Source organism: Homalodisca vitripennis, chromosome 4, assembly GCF_021130785.1.
Source record: "Homalodisca vitripennis isolate AUS2020 chromosome 4, UT_GWSS_2.1, whole genome shotgun sequence".
In the NCBI taxonomy this organism is placed as follows: domain Eukaryota; kingdom Metazoa; phylum Arthropoda; class Insecta; order Hemiptera; family Cicadellidae; genus Homalodisca; species Homalodisca vitripennis.
The window spans coordinates 81,187,418-81,212,581 of NC_060210.1; the positions used below are offsets into that span (position 1 = coordinate 81,187,418).

Genomic DNA, 25,164 nt, shown 5'->3' on the forward strand with positions numbered 1-25,164 from the left:
TCTGCTTTTAAGTTTCCCTCCAAATAGTTCTATTAGTGTCTGATAGATCGGGCGATCGTCTTCACTTGTCTAAGTGTTTGACAACGGTCTATGTTTAGAGTTTTCAAAAGTTTTATAAATATCCTACAGATCGCAGTTGTATGTCGAAGTTGAAAAATCATTCATATGAGTTTACTTTCTGCTTTTTAGCGCTTCTGATTGGGTGTTTTCCTTAGTTGTTATTATAATACTTTTGAGGTTAGTGACACAACTAATCGATGCAGACGTACATGTTGGCGGGTTTAGTCTAGACAATGGCCCGGATGTTGTAATCGCTTCGCTCGAGCCGCTTTATTTAGACTATGATTCAAGCATCATCCCTGCCACCCCGGAACCTTGCTCGCGTGTTATCGTTCCTACATCATGGATACCCCAGAAGGCCCATGTTCCATCTGAACGAATATCTTCACAGCTGAATTTTCTAGTATACAATAGCGAGTGATACAATGTGGCGCACCATTGCTGTTTGTACGGCCGTTGCCGTAAATTAATTCGTGCCCGCGCGCCAATATAATACGATCCGCAATGGGTTAATATATCTTTATGATTTTATTTATAATCATTAATTGCTTACAAATATAACAAAAATGTTAATACATTGAAAAAGCTATATTGGGTTCTGCAATTATCTTCAAATAAACTGTTCTGATTAAACTCGGAGGTAATAACATTGATAATGTAGTTTATAATCAGATTTGTCCTATAATGTAAAGAGATAAAAATAGATCTGCTAATTTATCCTGCTCTGGACAGTTCTTGGGTCATCAGTAACTTGAATCACACATTAAGACTGTTCATTTAGCGAGAATAATTCTTTTGCAGAAATGAAAAACTGTTTATTTGTTCTATTTCAAGTAAATGATGGCAAGATTTTGTCCAACCTCTGAAACAGGGTCCTAAAAATTGGTGTGAAATTGAAACTCGAGCCATCATCAATATTTACAGTATTAATTGACATGATGATAATAAAAATATCATTGATAATGTTATGTGAAATATACAGTTTTTATAGCTATCTTTATAAGGTTATCAGACACATTTCCCACACATACCTTAGATTTTAGGAGTTATCACAATTTATTGTTTATTGGGAACATAACTTACACAAGTTTGGGTCCAAATGTGATCCTAGAATAGTTTATATGAAGTGTAATTGTTGAACGGTTTTCGATTGAGTTATAATATGATAATAGGCCTGTTAAGTATGAAAACCTACTTTTGTTAGAAAACATATATGTTTAATTTTTTATTTGTATTTCCAGGGCACAATGGAAGAGAAGGTCTACGATCGGCAAGTAGCAAAGCAGTCTCTGTCAAGTCGAGTGGTAGACGAGCAGCAAGTCCACCGCCATTTTTCAATGAACGATCTCAATGAACTGTACAGGTTTACACCCCCGACACAAGAGGGGGATGAGAACAGACCCACCCCTGCCTTGCCCAAGGACCGACTGATGGCGGAATTGTTGACACAGTACAAGGAGTTGATAGAGAAGTACCACGAGCATGACTCGTTGCTAGAGAACATTGTAGAGGAGGAACTCAATGAAGAGGAGCGTAAACTGGCATGGGAAGATTTTCAGAATGACAAGAAGAAAATAGATATGCCTGGACCAGGTTATTTTTCAATACAGTCATAACATTAGTCTTGAGTTAAATGTGTATGATAGGGTTTTAAGGAATAAAATTAGTCGTCTACATACTCAAAAACTGATTATATTTCAGAAACAAATTGCTGACATTAAAGAGATAGTACAATTTGTTCATGATAATGAAAGAGTATGAAATCTGAGGTATTTAAAATATATGCAATGAAAACATTTATTTGTGTACTTCAATAAATATTTAAGTAAAATAAAAATACCACTGAAATGCTCTTGTATATTTTAAGCAAAAATTGTGTTTTGCTTCAGAGTACACTTTATTGTAATAACATTTATTAAAATCCTGTTTTGAAACATTAAAGTCTAAAAATAAGAATAGAAGTGTCTCACAAAATGGGATTAATTATTTGTTTTGCCATTGTTCATAATGGTGCCTTACAAACTTTTTTGATCAATTTCTTGTCAAATAACAACCTTTCAAGATTATTGTTGTTATTTATCAAATACTATAATTATGTACATCAATTTCCCGATTACAGGAAATGGACTTTGGCTTTATCTCTTGTGCAAAATTATTTTTTCAGACATTTACAAATGAATATCTATATTGAGTCTAAAAAAGAACACAGTACTATTACGTTTTTTGTGTCATATATTTAATCAGATATTTCAATTGTCTTGTACATAGTTGAATTTTTCATGTTTTAAATCTGAAGTAGAGCTATGGGTAACATAAATTAAAAACTATGAACAATAAATATTTACAGGAACATACCCAAAAGAAGAAAAAAATTGAGAATTTTAGAATTAAAATAACTATTAGAGAATCTTGTTTGTTGAATTATAAATCCCAAAAGGTGTGCTGTAAATTTCTGTGTATTTCTATTTAAGAGTAGCTTAATTATCAAAAGTTATTTTGAACCTTAACATTGATATATATTATGCTTAACAGTTGCTTCTTAACTGGAAAATACTGTCCCGCTATTTTAGTAGCTTAATATTCACCCAGTAGAATGTATTGGTGCCAGTACCATTTGATTTAGTCCCATGTGATACTTCAGTATTTATCCACTAGCAGCGATAGCTTGGAATGCAGGGGATCGATCAAACAATAAAATGACAAACTAAATGATTATCACTGAATCATACAGGATGTTTCAAAAAAGACTATAACTTTGAAAATTCATATAAATTTATTCAAAAAAAAGGTGCAGTGCTGGTTTTAGTGTTGTTTTGAAGAAAAACACATCAAGTTTCTTTTACCAACTAAAAATGTTCTATGTGGCTTCTGTTGGTTATCCTGCAGACATCGGTAGTTGATTTCTTCCCAAATTCGCACTGCATTGCAGGTATAACTTACTCAATGGTGATGTAAATTCTTGGTCTAAGGTCCTATAGAATGACTTGCAAAGGAGGTACATATACACCATATCCTTGATGAAGCCCCGGAAGAATATGTATAGTGGTGTCAGATCTGGGTAAAGCAGGACCATGCAATGGGCGCAGCACAGCCAATCCATTGACCTGGAAATTGGTCATTGAGACGTTCCCGGACATCAGTCAGATAGTGTTGTGGTGTTCCATTTTGCATGAAGTAAGCATTTCGTTCTTGGTCATCCTCATCGATCTGTGGTATCAAAAATAGTTGCAACATATCCAGGTACACTTTCCCGTTGATGATTCTCTCTTGGAAAAAGGATTTTGTACAGTTTCTTCTTGCTCAACACACTAAACACATTCAACTTAAGGCTATCACAAGCATGTTGCAATGTTTCATGTGGATATTCACAGCTCCAAATCCTACAGTTATGTTTGTTAACCTTGCTACTTAAGTGAAAAGTTAATTCGTCAGAAAAAATTATGTTTTTGAATAAATTTTCATCATCCAATCGATTTAACATATCCACACAGAAGTTCTTCTGGGCAATCTTATCAGTTTCTATAATTGTTTGTAAAAGCGACATTCTGTACAGTGTTAAATCCAAACGTTTTCTCAACACACGCCAAACCGTTGTATAATGGGGGACTTGCAGCTCAAGAGATGTACATCGAGTCGATTGTTTAGGGCTTTTGACATAACTTTGTCTCACTTGCTTAATGACTTTGTCAGATGTGCTTGGGTGGCGTGATGATTTCTAATGTTTTACTGAACACCTCGTGTCTACAAAACATTTATCTATCTTTAGCGTACTGGGTACAGAAATTACGCTGAACTGATATTGCTAACTTCTATTCTTAAAACCAAAACACACAGTTAGCACGCTCTGGTTCAGTCAAAACAAAACTTGATGTGTTTATCTTTAAAACAACAAATAACCAACCCCACGCCTTTTTTGGATAAATTTATATGAATTTTTTCAAAGTTTTAAAGTTATTTTTCAAACACCCTGTAGTGTCAGTACCAGTGATGTTCTCATTCCAATTAGATTTTTTGTTATGAAATTGGTGATAATGATAGTGATATTGTCATAAGTATCATTCACTTTCAATTACCTGGTAGGGACAGTCAAAACCTTGTTGCCTAATTTGTGGCAAAGAATTATCTAACTAAGGAGTGTTATTAGTAAGTTAAAAAGACACCTTCTTATAAAGCATTCATGTGTGGCTCAAGAACCTATTGCAAGACTGCTATCAAAATAATTTACTCCAGCATCAAAATTTTAAAAAGTTTAAAAATGTCTGTGTTAAATAAAGCAATAAAGCATAGGAAGCCAGTTACGCTGTGGCTGTACTAATTGTGGAATACCTGAAATCTCATACATTCTTTTAGTGTAGCTTGGTTTCATTAGTGTGGGATTTTTCCAGTACTTCTTTGAATGTCAACTATGAAAAATATATCAAATTAAGATTTTGGTCTTTTATATTTTAAGAAAGTATGAGTATATAAATCTTACTGGTATCTGATTGCGCTAGTAAAATAAAAATATACATTGTTATAAATTGGGGAAACATTGATTATTACAAATTTTGAACTATATAAATTAAAGTTATAGTTCAATCATGATAATTAACATGACAATCACTTATCATAACACATGGTCAATAAAACATGTGGGACAAAGTAACTGCAAAGTTTTTAATGGCCCTTGCTTTGTATTCATTTCCCAATTTATCATACTTAAATATAGTAAATAAAATAGGGTTAGCAAAACTTTAAATTGATACAGATTTTATTTTTTCAGGAACTTCAAATATTCCCGGTATTAATATGAGTCAGCAGGAACTCTTTCGGAGATCTCTTCGACTGAAGGTAGGTTTACAACAATAGTGATATAACAGTACCAAGTACTGCTGTACCTTGAAAATTGTTTCAAGGTCTTTCATACTTGTTATTATGGTAAAAATTTATTTTATATACATAAAACATTAATTTAAACTTTATATAACAATATAGAGGCCCATTTTTATAAGTGTTTCAAATTGCATTGCTATACCATGATCAAAAAATACAAAAAAACTCCTACATCTTCAGCAAAATTAATTGCTGCCACCAGGCCAGCAGAGGCTTAACACGTTCGCTACCAGGCGGCGCATATTAGCACTGCCCGGGTCACCGTGACATACCAACGTTACAAAATGTGGTTGTTCTACACAGACAGAGAATAATTGGTGTGAGACTAACCACAGATCAAGGATAAAATATTGTTGAATTGAGCTATAATTCAACAAAATAACCTAAAATGTACGTCTGTACAGTTCTTATTTGATATATTGCTGATTTGCGTAATTTTTACGGCGGCGTATATGTGGGACGTTCGGTGTATAGTATCAAAATCTTAACATAGACCAAGTGTCCCATATATGAGCCACTATTTATTTGCTCAGTTACTGTAGGTTTTAGGGTAAGTTTCAATCAAACATACATATCTTATTATGAGAGTATTTTATTTCATGGTACAAAAGCTCAAACAAGAGTCATATAAATATAAGTTTATTGAATGTATTATTATACATATCTTATTTGGCTATAGGCCTACAAGAATTTTAATTTTAGAAAAGTATAATATAAGAAAATAAAGTAGAAATAAAGTTTATTTTATTTCATGGTACAAAAATGAATGGGATTCTTTTTACTCTACAAGACATAATACACGACTGTTAACCCATATCTCATAACTATTTTACAAAATAAGTGAACATTTATATAAGTTATTAAATTTACACAAATATTCAGAATGTACCACGTTACATTATATTTAAGTGCTCACTCATTCGTAGTCTAATTATTGTGCCACTGGTTATAACAAATTGGCATGCACAGGCCAAACGGTTTGTTATTTGAGTCTCTGCAGACGGTGCAGGTATAAAATGTTTGCTTCCTCTTCTGGTTTCTCTCTCTGCAAACATGGCATCTCAGACGCTTTTCCAGCTTCACGGGAGTATGGGCAGACTGTGAAGAGTGGCTAGAGCGAGGATTCCTTGGCATGGGCTCTATCTGAATGTAATTTTTTATTACGATGTCCCTGAACTTCAGGTAGGTTGTTTTGTTGGCAAGCCTTGAGAAAATGTAGACACCGTTCCACAGGGAGACGTCTAGCAGGTGGAAACAAATTTTGATGTACCATCACAGAGACTTTCTGGGAGTGGAATAATACGAGATCATTTGATCACTGCGATCGATCCCACTCATGCCTTTATTGTAGCAGACAACCATGCTAGGCTTCATTGTTTTTTCCCCTCTTTTGTTTGTTACCAACTCCATCTCAGGGCCATTCGATGTTGAAATGGTTAACACATTTCTCTTGTCACACCACTACATAACTGTAACATCTCCCCTTTCTCAACTTTGTTTGAACCACAACCTCCGGATTACCAGCTCTAGTTGACCTCAAAGTACCACTCATGTCTTGTTATTCATGAGATACTCCGCTAACTCAACGCTATTATAAAAGTTGTCAAGAAAAAGCATGTGGCCTTTGCCAATGTGGTCCTTCATTAACTTTTTGACCACTTCAAAGGAGTGGCCTTTATCTGTGTCCATCAGATTCCCCTTTCCTTGATAAATTATAATATTTATAATGTATCCTTCTGATGTAGTCAGCTCGTAAAGTTTTATCCCATATTTTGTTGCTTTATTTTTTATATACTGCCGAAACGACAGTCTTCCTCTAAAGAGGACCATAGCTTCATCCAATGAAAGCGACTTACCAGGACTGTAAACTCTAGCACAGTTTGCTATGATATGGTTTACTACGTTTTCAATTTTATGCATTCTGTTGTTTGTGTTGTCGGTGTCTGGATCATAAAACCGTAAGCATCTTAAAATGCACTCAAAACGGTTACGGTACATTGTCTGCCCAAAAGTAGGATGTTCGTATGGGCTATCTATGGACCAATAGTGCTTTATTGACGGTAAGTTTACATTACCCATCAACATGCACAAACCCAAAAACTTTTTAAGTTCTTCGATATTGACACTCTCCCAAACGTTCAATAATGCAAGTTTAGGAAGAGGATTTCCTCGAATGATTGATGCTCTCTTATTTTTCCAAGTAACAATTTTTTCTAGGAGAACGTTGTCAAAAATAGCACCAAAAACTTCAACGGGATCTGTTGTTTGTAAGTGTATTTCTTCTTTACCTGTAAACTCGTGAACTAGTGGAACATTGTTTGTGTTGGTCCAACAACCAACTGAACTAACGTAGGCATTGTGAACTTCATTTGTTACGAACTGCACGTTAGAGTCATCTGCCAAACTATTTTGAGACTGTTCAGTTTCATCAGTGACAATGTTGGACTTATTTACAATTTCATTAGCCTCAATGTCAAACAATTCATTTTGTCCTACTACACTACTATCATCACTACTATTAGAGCTCGGAACGTACTTACTCTGTCCATCTGATGAAAACAAAGAACTTGAGTCAGATTCACAGTCACTATTACTCAGCTCACGATCTATTTCACCTTCAGTACACACAAGCTTACGTTTCTTATTTTGTTCCATTTTGTTCTGCAATACTTTCTAAACACTAACAAAACTTAACCTCAACCGTAGTTCAGAAGAAAAAAGCCCGTGGTGTGAGGTTTACAACAAGAACAGTGTAGGCTGCAATGAACAAGTTTTACCAACTGTGCGGGACGTAATTTTTAAGATATCCAGAGACCAAGCGTCCTACATGTGAGCCAGACATCCCCATAGACCAATACAAAAGTATCAAGCCTCTAAAATAGACCAGTGATTTTTCAAGGCAATAATAGTGGCATGCAAACAGCGGCGCAAATATGGGATGTCAGTCTATTTGAGGTACCCCGAGCGGCGCATATTTGGGTCGCCGGTGCACGGGCAGAAACCGTGCCGCTCATATTTGAGCCGGCTGGTCTATAGGTATAAGACTTTTCTTAACATGGTGGTAGCGAACGTGTTAAATAACTATTACCTCAATGAATTAACAGATAACCAGAGTTCTATGATGATTTGCATATGTATATTTCAGTACTTAAATTCTAGTCAGAGTGCTTCAAATCTCTTATGTTCCAAGTCAACTTCAGGATTTCCAAAAATACCAGCCATTTTTAAAAGTTAAAAAATGGCGATGGAATTCCTGTAATGTCAATGTAAATATTTATGTTTTAGTATCCTAACTCCTCAGAGGCGGAAATGAATGCGATGCTGCAAACTCTCATGTTCCAAGTCAACGCTATGGCTGTCCAAAAATCCCAACAGTTTGCTAAAGTTGTCCAACAGGTTAGAAAAGTTCATCACTTTGATGATTTACATTTAAACATAATTTATTGTATACTTATTTATTTAATACAGGGTCCCCATATGACCATGAAAACCATGATTACACCGTGAATTTTGTCCACCTTGAAAAATCCTTTAAAAGTTGTAAATTTAATTTATAAGCCGTGAAAATCTCCACAACTTGTGAGTAAATATTTCAACATAGGTAGTTGCTACGACTTTGTCTAAGATGGCCATAGGTCCGGTTAACACAAGCAATAAATGCACTAGCCTAATCATGGTAGCTCACAACGATCGGTCCTGTCACGACTACATGATAAATGAACAGGTTCACACAAACTGGCCAATCACAACCAACAGCAGCGTGCAGATGCTACGCAAACAACCCTATCACTACTAGATCACAGACGACAGCGTCGTAATCACAGCTATCGGTTGCAATTCTAGCGATGTAGTAGCAAATATGGTACCTTTTGCAAGTTCATTTGTCACAAGCTATTCCTATTCATTTTTTATGCCCCATGTAAGAATTTTAATTTTAACAACATTTATTATTACACATTTTTAGTATATACAATTTAAATGGTATTATAAATTGGATGAAATATAGAAAAAGTTCATTTAATATACTCTTTTAGTTCATTTTTAAAACAATACTTGAGAAAAATGTGTACTTATATGTTAATTTATGAATAAAGGAAGAAGGTTTGTCAATAATGTGTATTTTATTGGATTTGCTGTACAAATCACGCAAGAGTTATTACTGATATTTAGGTGTACAGTTTGTAAGGCTTTCCGTTAGTAAAATAACCAAATCATTATTAAATTTATTCCTCTTGCCATACAAAACTATTAGTGCTGATAAGAAAACATTATTACGCACCCCCTTTTAGAAAAGTGATGCAGGGGGGTAGGCAGGGAAACTATATAAAAATGTTAGTCACACGAGTATTTACTACATGACGATGTATGATGCCCTCTCTAATATAATTCACTCTCAACTAACTGGTATCTCTGACCTATCCAGGGCACTCGTTGTCCCACCACACTACTTCCTTGGTGTCATGGTCACCTCTGTCCTGTCGCTGCTCTTTGTCTGCCCTGCCGACCATCCAATGTACACACTACACTCCCCACTCCATACCGTGGCTTATTGGCGGGAAAATTCCCTTAAATGTTTAGACGAAGAGAGATTTTGGGGCCCTTTCATCACAATATTCTTATGATATATTTCTCCTTGTTGTTGCTGTTCAGTAACATGCCTCCTCAATCCGGTAAGCCTTCATATTCACGTATTAAGTCTTGCACGGAAATTGTATTTTAACCCTCCAAGCGTGATAGCCAAAAGTTCTTTGACAACCTTGACAGATGCAGGGCTGAACTAACTAGACAACATAATTGGCTAGTCTTTCTCGGGGGTGATTTCAATATACACCTTAATGAAGTAAATGAACTGTCAAATCGTTTTCTATGCTTACTAAGAAGCTACGGCCTTTACATAACATCGCAGTCACCAACTCGTGGTCAATACTGTCTAGATGCTATCGCCACTAATCTAAATTCCTGGGAGCATTCAACATCAATTCTAGACCCTGTAATTGCCAACCACTGCCCGGTGGTCCTAGATGTAAACATTGAATTGGTGAGTGGCACTGAAAGCAGGCCTAGTTGGCATAGCACCTACAATCATAGCTTTAGGCCTATAAATGTAGAGCAATTTCCTAATTTTAGACTAGCCCTTATAAATACAGACTGGTCTGCTATTTTTGACAATGTCAATCCAAAGACCGCTTTCCAATTGTTCTTTGATGTTTTTTATGGTATCTTTGACAGGATTTTCCAGCTAAGTTCATTAAACCAAAGTATTGTGCTGATCTCAACAGGTCGGGTGGGCCGATCTCTAAGTCCCAAAAAGACTGGCACACGCCTGAACTTCAAAATATTAGGAAATTTGTTGTGGCGTTGCATGACAGGTATAAGGTTGTAGCTGGTCAAAACAGGGATTTATTGTATAGCATGTATTTAAGGGCCAAAAGGATCTACAGGAGACAGGTTGATATAGCTAAAAAGAATTTCAACATGTCTAAAATTGAGTCGGCCCCAAATCCCTGCAAAGCGGCATGGGATCTGGTAAATAGAACCTGTAAGACTAAGCCAGTACTCAAGTGTAATGCCAGCCCTGATCAATTTAATACTACAATGTTAAATGAAGTAAAACATATAATCAATAAAATATCTTCATGTAACCAGACGGATCCGCTGGCCTTGGCATCTGGCCACATGAGTAATAGGCCTAAGCCGTTTCCATTCTCAACTTGGAATCCGTTCTGTCCTGCAGAGGTAGAGAGGTTAATATGTCAATTAAAAAATTCATCAAGTCAGGATATTTATGGGTTGTCAACCCTTGTGCTAAAGTATGTTTCAGATGTCATTGCTGCCCCTTTAGCCAAGGTTCTGAATTACTGCTTGGAGTCTGCTGTGTTCCCTAAGGCACTTAAAGTCTCACATACAATACCGGTCTACAAGAAGGGTAATCCTGAGATCATCGAGAGCTACAGACCCATTTCATTGACTCCTATTATCAGCAAAATTTTTGAAACAGTAATGAAGAAGCAACTAGTCGATCACTTGGATAGGAACCATCTTTTTTTGGCATCACAGCATGGTTTTAGAGGTCAGCACTCAACTACAACTGCTGTGCGTCAACTTGTGGCAGAAGTGTTGGAATCATTTGAAGCAAAGCAGTCAACAGCGCTGATTCTTGCAGATCTCAGCAAGGCCTTTGATTGTGTTTCCCACAGTATACTCTTAGGAAAACTTGAGTTGTACGGAGTTACAGGGCAGCCTCTTCAAATGTTCCATTCTTATCTGGAGGGAAGAGAACAAATATTTTCTGTTAACGGTGCTTCATCCAAACCGCTGCCTGTTATGCACGGTGTGCCTCAAGGCTCAGTTCTCGGACCCTTGCTCTTCTTGGTACTAATTAATGACCTAGAGTTGGTGGGTGATGTACTTCTGTTCGCAGATGATTCTCCCCCCCCCCAATACAATCATCTGTTGGTTGGGGGGGGTGTGGCTCCCGCTTTAAATTTAAAGCGGGAGCCACACCTGAAGATGCGAGAGCTCAAGCACTCCAAGTCTATGACAGAGCTAAGGAATGGTTTTCAGCCAACAAACTCAGTCTAAACCTTTCCAAAACGCAGGAGTTAACATGCACCTTATCTCTAGCTAACCATACAGTGGGGAGTGTCAAACTTTTGGGCTTTACTCTTGATTCCAAACTTACGTGGAACGGGCATGTGGCAGAACTGAGTAAGAAACTGTCTCGAGTAACCTGCTTGTTGCGCAGACTGAAGCCTCTGTTGACGGAAAAACATCTTGTCACTATATATCATGGGCTGTTTCACAGCCACATTCTCTAAGGTTTGCTTCTCTGGGGTCATTCTTCTGGATGTGCTGAAATTTTATTGCTGCAAAAACATGCTGTGCGTATCATCTCATCTGCAGGCTTCTTAGATCACTGCAAGCCCTTGTTCAACCGACTTAAGATCTTAACGGTTTTTAGCCAGTATGTTGTCGCCAGCTTGTTACATGTCAAGGAAAACCTTGCAGCCTTCGGAACTAGGGGTGAAGCTCAGGATGCGTACAGGCTGAGGAACAGCTCACAACTAAATACAGTCTCCTGTAGGCTAAGCATGACAAGAGATTGTTTCCCCGCATTAGCAGTAAGAATGTACAACTGCCTCCCTCAACATCTTAAAGCTCTTGAGAGCAGGGACTTTGAATGCAGGCTTAGGAAGTGGTCCCTAGCCAACCCTCTCTACTCAATCGAAGATTTTTTCGAGAACGCGAGCAACATAGCCTAGCCTTGCCGCCACTTGCATTTGTAAATAGTGTAAATAGTAAAATTTAGTTAGTTATTTATTTTATTGTGACGCTTTCAATCCAGCAACGCTGGTCAATGAAGAAGACATCAGGTTCATTTGTCTATGGAATATTCCAGGTGAAATAGTATCTTGTTATTAGTTGGAAACATTAAGTGATAAACAAGTCTAACACATTTTCATGTCCGTCTTAAGCATAGAGTAAGGTATTCGAGTTACAAATAATGCCAGACTGAGCTTAGCGCATTTGTGGATGTTGAGTATTGTATTCAGTTGTGCCAGATCGCCACAGTCACAAGTGAACCGAACATATTTTGTACACGGGCCAGGAACTATCATTGCAAGCAACTGCGATTAGCCTTAATTCTATTCCTGCTTGTTTGAACCGAGCCTTATAGCCACCTAGATACTGCGAGGTGCTATGATTCGTCTTTCCAAACATACCAAGTCAAATTTAAAAACATCAACAATTTACAATAATTTTGTGAGTCTTCACTGTACTTTCGCTCAAGTTAATTATTTTTTGTTCATTAAATCAATGATCTTTAGTAGTTCAAGATTGGATAGTTTCCTTTAGCAAACAGTTCTTATCAAGGATTTCAATTTTGTTTTGAGCTGAAAAATTAAAAATCTTGTCACGATTAATGGTTCAGTTGATATTAAATAGAAGAATTTGCATGATAATTTGCACCCGAATTTCAGGCCTTTAATCTTTAAACCAGTTTGTCTATTTTTTTTCCTTTTGCTGTATTTTTTCGGCTAAATGTTATAATGACGTCTGAGCCTTTTGTTTTTTACTGGATTTGATTAATAGTTTCTGAATGTTCAGTAATATTTTGACTAAGTTTGAACTCATCTGGCTGATATTGTGAAGAGTACATACTTCCTCACTATCTCATAGGTTGTGTTCTAGATTGGGTGTACCATGTTATGAACTGTCAGTGCATTTGGAGCAGCTTCACCTCTCAGCTTTAGGTTTTTAATAATGTCTTGCATTCATTTTCAGGCATATTAGTACATTTTATGTAGAACTAAGGCTGCCAAGTAATGCACTGTATTGATTTATACTTGTATCTGATTAAGCAAACATCACACAGGTATCCACTCATAATGTCTAACAACACCTGCATTGTAGAATAAATTTGCTTTGCCAAATTTACTTATTATAACAGTCACCTTTGGGAGCATTAGCTGTTCATAAAGGAATTGCTGATTGGTTGTTCACTGAACAGATGGAAAGTGGATGACTGTGAGCTGATAAATGGCTGATTTATTTTAATTTAATTTTTATTGTAGATTAACTGACTCCTAGTTATTAATTAATTTCAATGAAGTAGATTTATATTCCTAGAGGTGGTCGGAATTCACTCCAACGTTTATTAAAACATAATATATTGAGTATTATGCTATTTAAATGTGCATAACCACGCAATGCATGGTTTTCATAATTTTTATGAGTATAAATTTAAATGCATCCTTAAGTAAATAACTGAAGCAAATTAATGAAATGTTATGACACAAAATATGTTCCATTTTGTGTAGTTGTAAGTCCCATATGCTATTAGGAGTCCATTCAAGTTTGAGACATCTAATAGTCTATTAATCACAACACATTCTCCATTTTTTCACAAAGTATTAAGTTTACTTTGTTTACATTTTACAGGCTAGTCTTTATCCTATGACAAAATAAAATAGTAATGAAACTCGCAAATAAAAAAGTATTTTACCTGTAAAACAGGCATTAGGAATATATGTTGTAATATTGAAAGCAGAGCAGGCTGCAATTTTAGGCTCAGCACATTACAAGTAGAAACAGTAAAAAGGCACTGACAATTAAATCTTCTTAAAAATACAGAATTCTCAACTTACAATTTTTTCAACTGGACATAACCATAATTCTAAAGGTCTCCTGATAATGTATTGGAACACAGTATGCCAGGATAATTTGAAGAATACTGGAAATCTGAAATCAAGATGATGTAGTGGTTAGTCTAGGTCCATTTAACGAGTAATAGGTAAATGGGTTGAAGTTGCATAGAACTAATATTACTGACTGTAAAATTACATTCAACTCTAAACTATAGTAGTTCGCACAATATTATTAAAATAATTAACTTAATATATCCAACACACTTATAGATTGAAACTTAGTGGTTTGAGTTCAACTAGTGGACCCTTTGTACACAACATACAAAGTACTGACCTTCCTTTGTCTTTCTTTCATCTCAAGCCTTCATGCTTACTCAAATCATAAACTTTAAAGGAAATGCGATTATTTCATTGTATTTCCTGCACTGTGTTCCCATTTGTTTATAGAGTGCTTTTTGTAGTACTAGTTTTTAAATGTGGTATGCTTCTCTCACTTTTTTCTTTTGTTTTAGCCACAACAAAACACAAGTACATCGCAAATAGGTGGATTAAAGAATTACCAGATGATGCCAACACCTGATCAGATGTTTAACCTACAAAGAGGTCAGGTGGCAAACAATTATAATCAAAATGTGCAGCCTCAAGCCACCCAGAGAATGGGAAACAGTCAAATTAAACAAAACCAAAAGCAAGAGAATATAAAAGCAAATGCAAACCATTTCATGCAAATGAGAATGCAACAACAAGCCAACTTGGCAAGAATACTAAATCAAAAGAAACAAGTTAATAATGGTTTTCCACAACCAATTCAAAATAGGCAACAGACACTTCAAAATAGACAACAACGATCTGTACAGAATAGGCAACAAGAACAACTTGTCAAGAACCAACAACAACCTATTCTATTTGGCCAACAACGCCAGTATTCTGTCCAAAACAGTAGACAAGCCAACAATATTAAACAACAACATCAACAACGCATTCAAAATAGGCAACAAATTTTACAAAACAGACAGCAACAGCCTTTTCAAAATAGACAACCCATTTCAAGTATCCAGTCTCTGATGAAAAGAAATGTTGAAGTGACTAGGACCGTGAAACCAATGCAATCTACTTCTAATGGAAATCAGCCTCAACAAGTTCGTCAGCAATCTACAACTAAACTGTTAAGTAGACCACAACCCCAAGGGCGCCTAGTAATAAATCAAGTAGAAAAAACTCAGCAACAGCTGCAACAAGAAAAAATTAAACAACAAATTAGTGTATTACAACAAAGGAAACAAATGACTCTACAACAAAAGTTACAAGAGAAAACTGTAACCAATGCAGTAAATGCGAGTGCTATTCAAAAAAGAAAGCTTGAAGAAATGAAAAAGAGTAAGTAGTATTTCAAATAATGTGTTAATGTTAGTCCAATTTACTTAAATTGTTAATTAGCATTTTTTATGTGTTAATAGTATATTTTTATATGTTATATATGTATATATTTAATGAAATAAAGCAGCATATCTTCAGATTATGAATTTTTATAAGAGGTACACATAATATGTTATAACAATTGGGTTCTAGCACTACATCATTCTAATACAAGAAATTCAGTTATATTTCTACAACTCCTAAAGCTGAAACTATGCACCACATGTAAAAATATAAATTAAATTTAACAATAGAAAAGGCCATAAAAAGCATATGTACAGTTTGTGCAAACATTTAAAATACAATATGTTGCTGTTATTTCTCAATACTTGCTTTGATAAAATTATTAGTTATAAGAAATTTGGTACGACAAACAAAATGTACTGTCATAATTGATTAAACGTCATATCCTTTGTAATAAAGTTATGCTGACATGTCAGTTTTTCTGTCAGAAAGATATTAATTTATTAAAGTTAAATTACTTTTATGTGCTTCAAGAAATAATATATTTACTGCAGACTACCACTAATCTAGCATCTTCAGTACTTTGATGGTATTGTGTGAATTTAAATGCTCTGAATAATAAAAATAATAAGAACAATATAGTGCAATTACATTACAATAATAGAGTACTTAAGACTGAGCTATGAGAAACTACTACTCCATGAGAAGAATATTAAACTTCAAACAATTTTAATCACATATTCTGGTAGTAAAAATATTGTTATCTCATTTTAAAGAAATGATTAATATTAATCCAAATGTTTTTTTTAGATTTTCTTGTTAAATGTATACTTTATGATTATTCAAATGATTAAGTCAAATAAAACTCACTTTAGGATCAAAATTAATTAAGCATGTAAAAGTATTTTAGGTTCAACATTATTCTTATGGTGCTAAAGTCAAGATGGTCACCAGTACAGCTGGTCGCTAAGTGGTGAGTGGTAGAAGCTCTGTTTCTCTGACAATAGAGGTCAAATGATAGAAATGGTAGACAGGAGTGTCTTCTCAGTTCTACTTGACCACTTTAGAGCATACTCAAACTCTGTTGGGATGATCCCAGTGCTTCAAATTTAATTGATCATGAAACCAAAACCAATAACTCTTGGAATTGTTATTTTTCTAGATTAAAATAAATTATAGGATTTCTGCTGGATTATTGAATGCAATGAATTATACTATCACTCGTCGTAATAATGTGTTTACTGCAGTTGGTAAACATCTTAAATATTCATACGAAGGCTGTTATAATAGTGTCCGATCTCTTGCTGGCCATTAATTATTGGCATATAATTCCCGTCTCGGACAGGATATGGGAATAGAGGGGGATCCTTCCAAGACCACCACCAGAAATTTGCTACACAGTCGGGCACACACTCGTATTTTGTATGTTATTAAATGTGCATTGCATTACATTTCACTATGATGTCTTGAGCAGATAAAAAAGTGGTTTAATCTATTTAAAATGGTCACATGGTCAAGTCTCCAACAATCAGAAATCAAGAAACACGACTCATTTTCAAATTTTTCTGTCAAATTCAATTAATAGTTTTCATTAATTACAACAACAAAAAACACAAATGTTTGACAGGACACAAGTCACTCCTCAATCTAGAAGCTATTGCGAGAAAGCTGAAATTTTCACAGAATATTTTTAAAACCTATTTAATGAATTGTGTAGAGTTTTAGAAAATGTTTGGTGCATAAATGAGCAAGTAATATAAAATCAAACATTTAAACCTCTTAATGGGACACTCTGTATATCTGTAAATGCTTTTCTAGAATGGTTTCTAGATACAGTGTTAAAATTTTTTTCCAATGCGATATGTGAAAAATTATGTAAATATAGGAAATTTTTTTTTCTCAATGCAAAAAGAATCTTAAAACTTTATTAATGTACCTCATGTTTGCTTAAAGTATTGAAGATACTTTAATAATATATATATACGTTATTAATAGATAAATTGAATATTTCCATCCACTTCCATTGTATTTTTCAGGATATGCAGCAACGAGAAAAAATCTGTCAAGTGATATAAGTGTTGTAGAAATCGAAGATGAACCCAGCAGGCCATCAGGATCGTCCATTTAAGGTAAGGTTACTCCCTGAGACTGATAATTAAAAAATGACTGAGTTTGTTTAATATGACATTTTAAATTATCTAATTTTAAGATACATTGTGATAAAGTACTTAATAGACTATTTTTCTAGACTTTATTAAGGAGAGGATATTTTTCTTAGTAGAGTATGTTTCTATTTTATCTTTGCAGAAAACTTAAAAATGAATACTGGCTTTTTAATTGTTTAAATGTATATTTAACTTGTTTATCAAATTGTTAACAAAAAAGAACAATTGTTGTTATTGTTCAATTTTTGTTTTTACTGGACCAATGAAGTTCATATCAAATGTATACCTGTAAAAATACTTTGCATTTTTATTTGCAAAGTCTTTTCTTCGAGAGATGTTTCTTCCCACTCTCTGGCAATTTTCTGTTCATATTATGTATACATCACCTCACTCATGCAACTAATGTCCATTGCACCCAACCACTGTGTGTGTTCACCTCTCCAGCCATCGCTGTTAAAGTCCTTTGGCTCTGATTTTGGTGATTTGAAGCGAATTCGGCTCTCAAATAATTCAATTTGTTTTATTGATCTCTTGAGTTTCAAATTATCTTACTTCAACTGTATCTCAAATTTATAATATGCATCATTATTTTAAAATATATAAAACAATCCTATGCTTTCATTTTGATTTATACTTTATTATTACTTTGAACACTTTGTAATTGAAGTTTTTTGTGTTTATGTAATAGAATTTTTTGTTGCTGGTGTTTCTAGGGATTACTTGTTTGGTCTCTGAGAAACAAACAGTGTTGTGTAAACTAATTTTTTTATGACTTATATTCTTATTACTCATGCAGGTTTAAGCTAGCTCTGTATCATAACATGACAAAACATTTATTTCAAACATAAGATTAATAATAAATCATGTGAATCTTGCAAAATGAGAAACAGTCATTGGAGCTGTGATGATTCTTGAGTTGAGAAGATCCAGCGCAGCAGTTGTCTCACCCACATATTCCTCGACTGCCTCTCTTACAGAAGAAGTGAAGAGCTTGTTGAATTGGTTAGGATTCATGGAGACTTGAGGTTGAGAACTGGTAGATGTCATGCTGCCATTTGTTGTCAGAACTCTCAGCAGTGAACTGTTTCTTTGTTTCTCTCATTAGTCTTCTATATTGAGACTGATATTCAGATAGTGCTTTATGAGATTCCTCTGTATTCAATAGTTTATTTAAACCATGAAATGTCATTAGAAGTTTTCTTTTTTCCATAAGATCTTTATTATACCACTGGCGTTTCTTCTTCTTGTAACCTTTTTCCATTTCTCTTAACTACTGGGAAACAGGTTTCATACCCTGTTTTTACAATATCGAAAAACAAATTAAAAATATCTTTTGCATTTAGATCCTGCTGAAGGCATGACCAGTCTGCTTCAGCCAAAAAAAACTGAGTAGCCTTGAATACATTCATTTATAGGCGTAATTAAAACCGGTCGTCCTGGCTCGCCAGGTAACTGTGAAGAATCTGATTCCAAACTATTAAACAATATAGAAGCATGGTCAGATATTCAAAACTGTTCAACAGAGACACTATATCCTCCATGACAGATCAATAAACATACTGTCCAAAACTGCTTTATCTCTAGTTGAAGTTTGATTCGTCACAGTGGCGTAGCGACAGAGGAGCGAGTGGAGCGACCGCTCCAGGGCGGGGGCGACAGGGGGGCGGCCTGCGGGCGGACGATAAAATGGCGGGAAGCAGCCCCTTCCACGCGCATCACGGCCGCGCAGTGTCTTTGTGTCAGTCAGTCTGTCATTGACCTTGGCTGAGACAAAAGGCGTCCGTACAGACCCACCGAGTGATTGACTTACTTCAATTTACCTTTGCGTAGTGATTACAGATTTAGCGTTAGTGCAAAGTATTGATTATATTATTTATTTTGTTGTGATGTGATTTGTGTGGTGTTGATTTATTACCTTTGGTATATAATGTCAAAAAAACTAAGTGGTGCTGAGTATCGGAAACGAAGGTTAGAGAAAAGTCACGCAGAAAATCTTGAACTTAAGAAAGTAAAGACGTTATCTACCTACTTTTCGAGGGACACTTCAGTAGTTGCAGTTTCTCAAGAACCCACTTGTAGCTCACAAGTACCTACAAGCGATGAGGACTTGGAGCAAACACCTGTAGGCTTACCTGATGATGCAGAAGACCACGTCCGTCTTCAGGAAACTTTTTCTAAGGTAGGCCTAGTTAAAGCTGAAGGTACCGATTGCGAGTTTAACCTTAAAGAAAATGTAACAGCAGTTATAAGTTCTTCTTATACGGGTAATTTTGAAAACACTCTTACAGCCGAACAAAAACGGCAAATAATAAAATTAGGCCCTCATCAGCCTAAAGGGCCATTTCCAAAAGAATCAAAATAGAGAAATAAAAAAAGGGAATTTGACGAGAAATGGTATTTTCAAAAGAATAAAGAAAACCAATTGAGAATAAAACGTAATTAGTTATGCTACTCAAACATCCTCAATGTTTGTATTGTCAGCCATGCTGGCTTTTCAATATGGCCTATACTGATGTGGGATTTTCGAAAGGTACGTCTGATTGGACACATTTAGGTCGAAACATAAAAGACCATGAAGAAGATTCGCAAAGTCATGCAATTGCGTGTGAAATACACTATCGCTGGCAGTTAGGCCTAACAGTTGATAGTGAGAATCTGGAGGAGATTAAAAAAGCCACTGATTACTGGAGACAAGTTTTAAGGCGAGTGGTGGACGTCATTATTACGTTAGCTACAAACGACTTACCACTGAGAGAGCACAGATTGTGTAATGACGATGAAGATGCAACTAAATCGAAAGGAAATTTCCTTGAGATAATACATATGCTAGCAAGATATGACCAGGTCCTTGCAGATTTAATTAAGTTACCAAAACGTAGTGTTAACTACCTTAGTCCTCAGATTCAAAATGAGCGATCCAACCTGATTTCCAGAGAGATAAAAAAGATATCAAGGAAGAAATGAAAAAAGTCCCTATGTGTCTATTATCTTTGATACAACTCAAGATATAGCGAAAACCGACCAGCTGAGTACAGTGTTTCGTTATATAAAGATAAAAACTGACGAAGGCGACAGGCCAGTACAACTAGTCATAGAAGAAGCGTTCGGGGGCTTTTTGGAAGTGGAAAGCCATAAATCAGAATACTTATCAAATGTTGTTTTCAATATCATAGAAAAGTATTCAGATATACCTAAAGTTCGAGGGCAAGGCTACGATGGAGCTGCTAATATGAGTGGTATATATTCAGGCCTTCAAGCAAAAATAAAACAAAAAAATCCTGCAGCTAAGTATATTCACTGTTGTGCTCATGCCCTTAACTTGGTAATCAACGATTCAGTATCAAACATTTCTGAAATCAGAACCTTTTTGGATAATGTTCAAAGTCTTTATGTATTTTTTAAAACTATATCAAGATGGGCACTGTTGACTAAGTCGGCTATGTTACAAAACACCTTAAAGAAAGTGTGTCCAACAAGGTGGACTTCAAGAAATCAAGCCGTCGACGCTCTTCGATGTGGTTATTTTGACATAATGAAAGTACTGACTTTCCTAACGTTAGAAGGTAAAGACTAAGAAGAAGTAAACCAAGCTAAATCACTTTTAAAATATTTTGAGCAGTTTCCTACAGTAATATTGATAGTTATTGAAAGTGTGTTGCTTGAAACTATGGACATAATTTCTAAAAAAAACTTCAAAGACAGACTACCGAAGAAGATTTGGAACACGCAACAAAAATGCTCTTAAATCTCAAAACAAAAATTAACAAACTTAGGAATGAGTGGCAAACAGTTAAAGCAGATGCAACTAGGCTTTGTTTGCAATGGAAAGTTGTACCACATTTCATTGACTCAAGAACAAAAAAGAAGACAAGAATGTTTGATGAAGTGCAAGTTGATGACTTTATTAAAGACAATGAGAAACGTTTCCGGGTTGAGGTGTTCTGCCGTAGCCTTGACATAATCACAACACAGCTGACAGAGCGTTTTGAGGCTGTTACTCACAGTACTAGTAATTTCCAATGTCTGAAGCCTTCTTTTTTAGTTGGAGCAAGTGATGAAGAAATCTTAGAATCAAGCAAAATTTTGATATTAAACTACCAAGATGACATCTCCTTTAACTTAGGTCCACAGCTTGTAAGGCTAAAAACTTGTTTTTTTAAGTCACGTGGAAAAAACTCAAAAGTACAAGGGATCTTGCAGATACTTTAATAGTGCGTGCTCAAGTTGGTTCCAGCTTTCCAGATGTTGTGAATGCTTGTTTGATTTTTTTGACACTACCTGTTACAACTGCAAGTGCAGAGAGATCATTTTCAAAACTTAAACTGATAAAGAACTATCTTCGCAGCACCATGTCCCAAGAACGTCTGAGTGCCTTAGCAACCATATCTATAGAGCGCAGCAGAGCCAGGCACATCAACTTGGACGACACAATAACACAGTTTGCTAGCATGAAGTCACGAAAGAAGATTAGTTAAGATAGTAATATGCGAGTTGGTTTTGTAACTACTTAACTACTATGTTCACGTTTTAGATAATGTACTCAAATTAAAACTAGGGGTTTCAATACATATTTATTAAATATTTTGAAATTTGTACTTTCATTCCAAACCCTATGGAATTGAATTGGAATTTAAATACATATTGCTATACACGTAAACTAGGTCTCTTACAAGGAACAAAACTTTATAAAGAATAGTAAACTGTAAGTTATTATAAAAAATGATGTTTGGTCAAAGACGCCTTACATTGCTGATGAAATGATGGCCAAGAAACGTTTGTTACGGTAGTGAGGTGAACTGTCGGCACTGATTGATCATGTAGGTAAAAAAGTTGGGGAAGGGGCGCCAGGGACTGAGTCGCTCCATGGCGCCAAAATCCTCACTACGCGACTGATTCGTCATGTGAAGATTGTACTGCCTCAAGAGCCTAGCAAAGTCCCATTGATAAGATTTGGTGTAATCAGTCACCAAATCAATATTAAAATTACCCCCCAAAGTTGTTTCAAAATACACCCGGGTCACTTTTCATATATCTAAATATACACTGACATTACTATTTACAAGTTGAATGTATTGGTGTTTATTGATAATGTAATCAGTCCTTAACACATGAGATATTTCACCCACTTTCTAAATACAATATACCTTGTTGTCTGTACCTAGTCTAATAGACACATTATTTTTGTTTATTGATAATGTAATCAGTCCTTAACACATGAGAGATTTCACCCACTTTCTAGATACAATAGACCTTATTGCCTGTACCTAGTCTAATAGACACATTATTTTTGTTTATTGATAATGTAATCAGTCCTTAACACATGAGATATTTCACCCACTTTCTAGATACAATAGACCTTGTTGCCTGTACCTAGTCTAATAGACACATTATTTTTGTTTATTGGTAATGCAATCAGTCCCTGGCATGTGAGAGATATCACCCACTTTATTCTAAATGTAATAAATGATGCAAAAACTAGTTGCTCACATTATTGTTTTCATTATTTGTGAATTTCCTTCCATCACTTTTGAAAAATGCTGTTATTAGTTTGAATAACTGATTTTTATAATATGCTAATTTAAATGTAATTTGCATATAAAACTTTGTAAAAAGACACGTATTTTACAAACTTACTTAAAATTTACACTAGAAAATATCACATGTGTGAAAATTTTTGTATGTACTTTTTAATAATATAAATAAGAAATGTGTGTATTCTTCAAAAGAAAATCAAATAAAAATGGAACTTAAATTTACTATATATAATAAATTACAATAGTTGTAATTTTATTTAAAGTTTTGTCTCAGGCAGTATTGCCAAAATGGATGCAGAGAACAACAAAAATTAACTATAAGTGCAATTCCTTGCATGTTAAAACTGGAATTGCCAGGGAGGTACAGTGGAAGTATGATTGTTTTAGTTCCAATTATTCGAGTCACTGAGTTAATCAACAGCATTAACATTTTGTCTTATTTTTGTTTCAGAGAGGATGGCAATTTGTGTTGTGAAATGAATTACAATCTAAACATCTTTGGTGTCTAAAATCATCGAGAGCTGTTTGTTAATATGTATTTTAGTTGTAATTTAGAAACATTTAATTTATGTCATAAATACAGTATTGGGATGTAAATAAACTGTAATGTTGCAAGTGTAGTATCAGTTACTTAACTGTAATATTGAACCATTGCCTAAGCTACTCCATCATGTGTGACTGATAATTTTTATGGAATAGCTGGAGAGGTAAGGTTTAGGTACAGTTGAAATATGATTGTCTGAGTTCCAATTATCCGAATCACTGAGTTAAACAATGATGATTTGTTTTTCATTAATTACCCTTTAGGTATATATTAGGATATTTTATTGCATTCACAGTTTTATCCTAGTTTTTAAATATCCGAGTTACATGTTCCTTAAAAAAGGGCTTTGAATTTAGATAAATTTTTTTTGAAATTACTAATTTTAGTTTTAGAAAGTTATAATACAATTCAAAGTATGCACGATTAAATAATTGTTTTTTTTTTTTTACAGTTATAGAGGTAATTTTTTGTTTTTAAATTATTTTTTCAATTTCTGTAAATTAATATAACTAAATCCTGGAATTCGTTTTTATTATATCCAGTTGTATTGTTTGCATACATACCAACTCACTTAAATAATATCATAAAACTGCTGTACATATCTTCTGTGCCTGTTCTGGCTTCAACGCGATTTTGAAATATGTCAAAGCGACTGTTTTTAAATAAAGAAGTTAAGAGTCTGGCAGGACTCAACCCTGATTGAATTAATCAAAATAATTGCTTGGTTTTTGTTAGACTTACTATGGTCATTAATTATCACAAATGAGTTTAATCTTAGTAGTCCAATACCTGAGAAATAGATGAGAATGGATTGTAAGTACTGCATTTGATATTTGATTAAATATATTTTTAAGTACTTTAAGGCCAAAATACATTCGGGAACAAAAAATTCTTTCCCATTGTTCCTCCTGTTCTAAGTTCTTTTATACATTAGAAAAGAAGGTTGTTATTTCATATCTTGTACCATTTCTTTTATATATATACCATGCCAGGCTTCATCATTTTGTTTGTACCACACTTTTTGTAAGAATTTAAAAAGTTTATTTAGATAGTTAAATATATTTTAATGCTGTCATTACCTCAATAAATATCTCAAATCTAATCAAAATTATATTCAGTTAATTATATACAAAATGATTTTACACATTTTACCCAGCATTTATATACTAGGTTTATTGTAAAGTTAGTTTTAGTATGTATAAAAAGTGTAATGACAAAAATTGTGATGTAAATATATAATTATCATCAATTTTAATAACTCTTAGCTTCCTGAAATTCACTTAATTTTTATTAACTTAACCCTCTCCCGTTGAATTACCACCACATGCTTTAGGCACCACTGGACCACTCCTCAGAAGAACACACTCATGTTTTTATTATTTTAACAATTTTATTAGAACAAAACTGTTACATATTATAATAGGTATACATTATTGTACATTTTATAAGTTCTCTATAGC

General features: G+C 34.6%; 1 protein-coding gene across 7 annotated transcripts in view; it reads left to right on the forward strand.

Annotated features, from left to right (window-relative positions):
* Positions 1 to 23,938, forward strand: part of LOC124359619 (transcriptional regulator ATRX-like) — a 137,009-nt gene extending 113,071 nt beyond the window's left edge. For all 7 annotated transcript variants that reach the window (XM_046812517.1, XM_046812513.1, XM_046812520.1 and 4 more), the window contains 6 exons: positions 1,302 to 1,653; positions 4,823 to 4,890; positions 8,218 to 8,328; positions 14,594 to 15,458; positions 17,498 to 17,590; positions 23,612 to 23,938. In XM_046812517.1, coding sequence (XP_046668473.1) covers positions 1,302 to 1,653; positions 4,823 to 4,890; positions 8,218 to 8,328; positions 14,594 to 15,458; positions 17,498 to 17,589 — 1,488 coding nt within the window. In that variant the 3' untranslated portion in view covers position 17,590; positions 23,612 to 23,938. The remainder of the gene's footprint in view (positions 1 to 1,301; positions 1,654 to 4,822; positions 4,891 to 8,217; positions 8,329 to 14,593; positions 15,459 to 17,497; positions 17,591 to 23,611) is intronic.
* Positions 23,939 to 25,164: the final 1,226 nt, after the last annotated feature.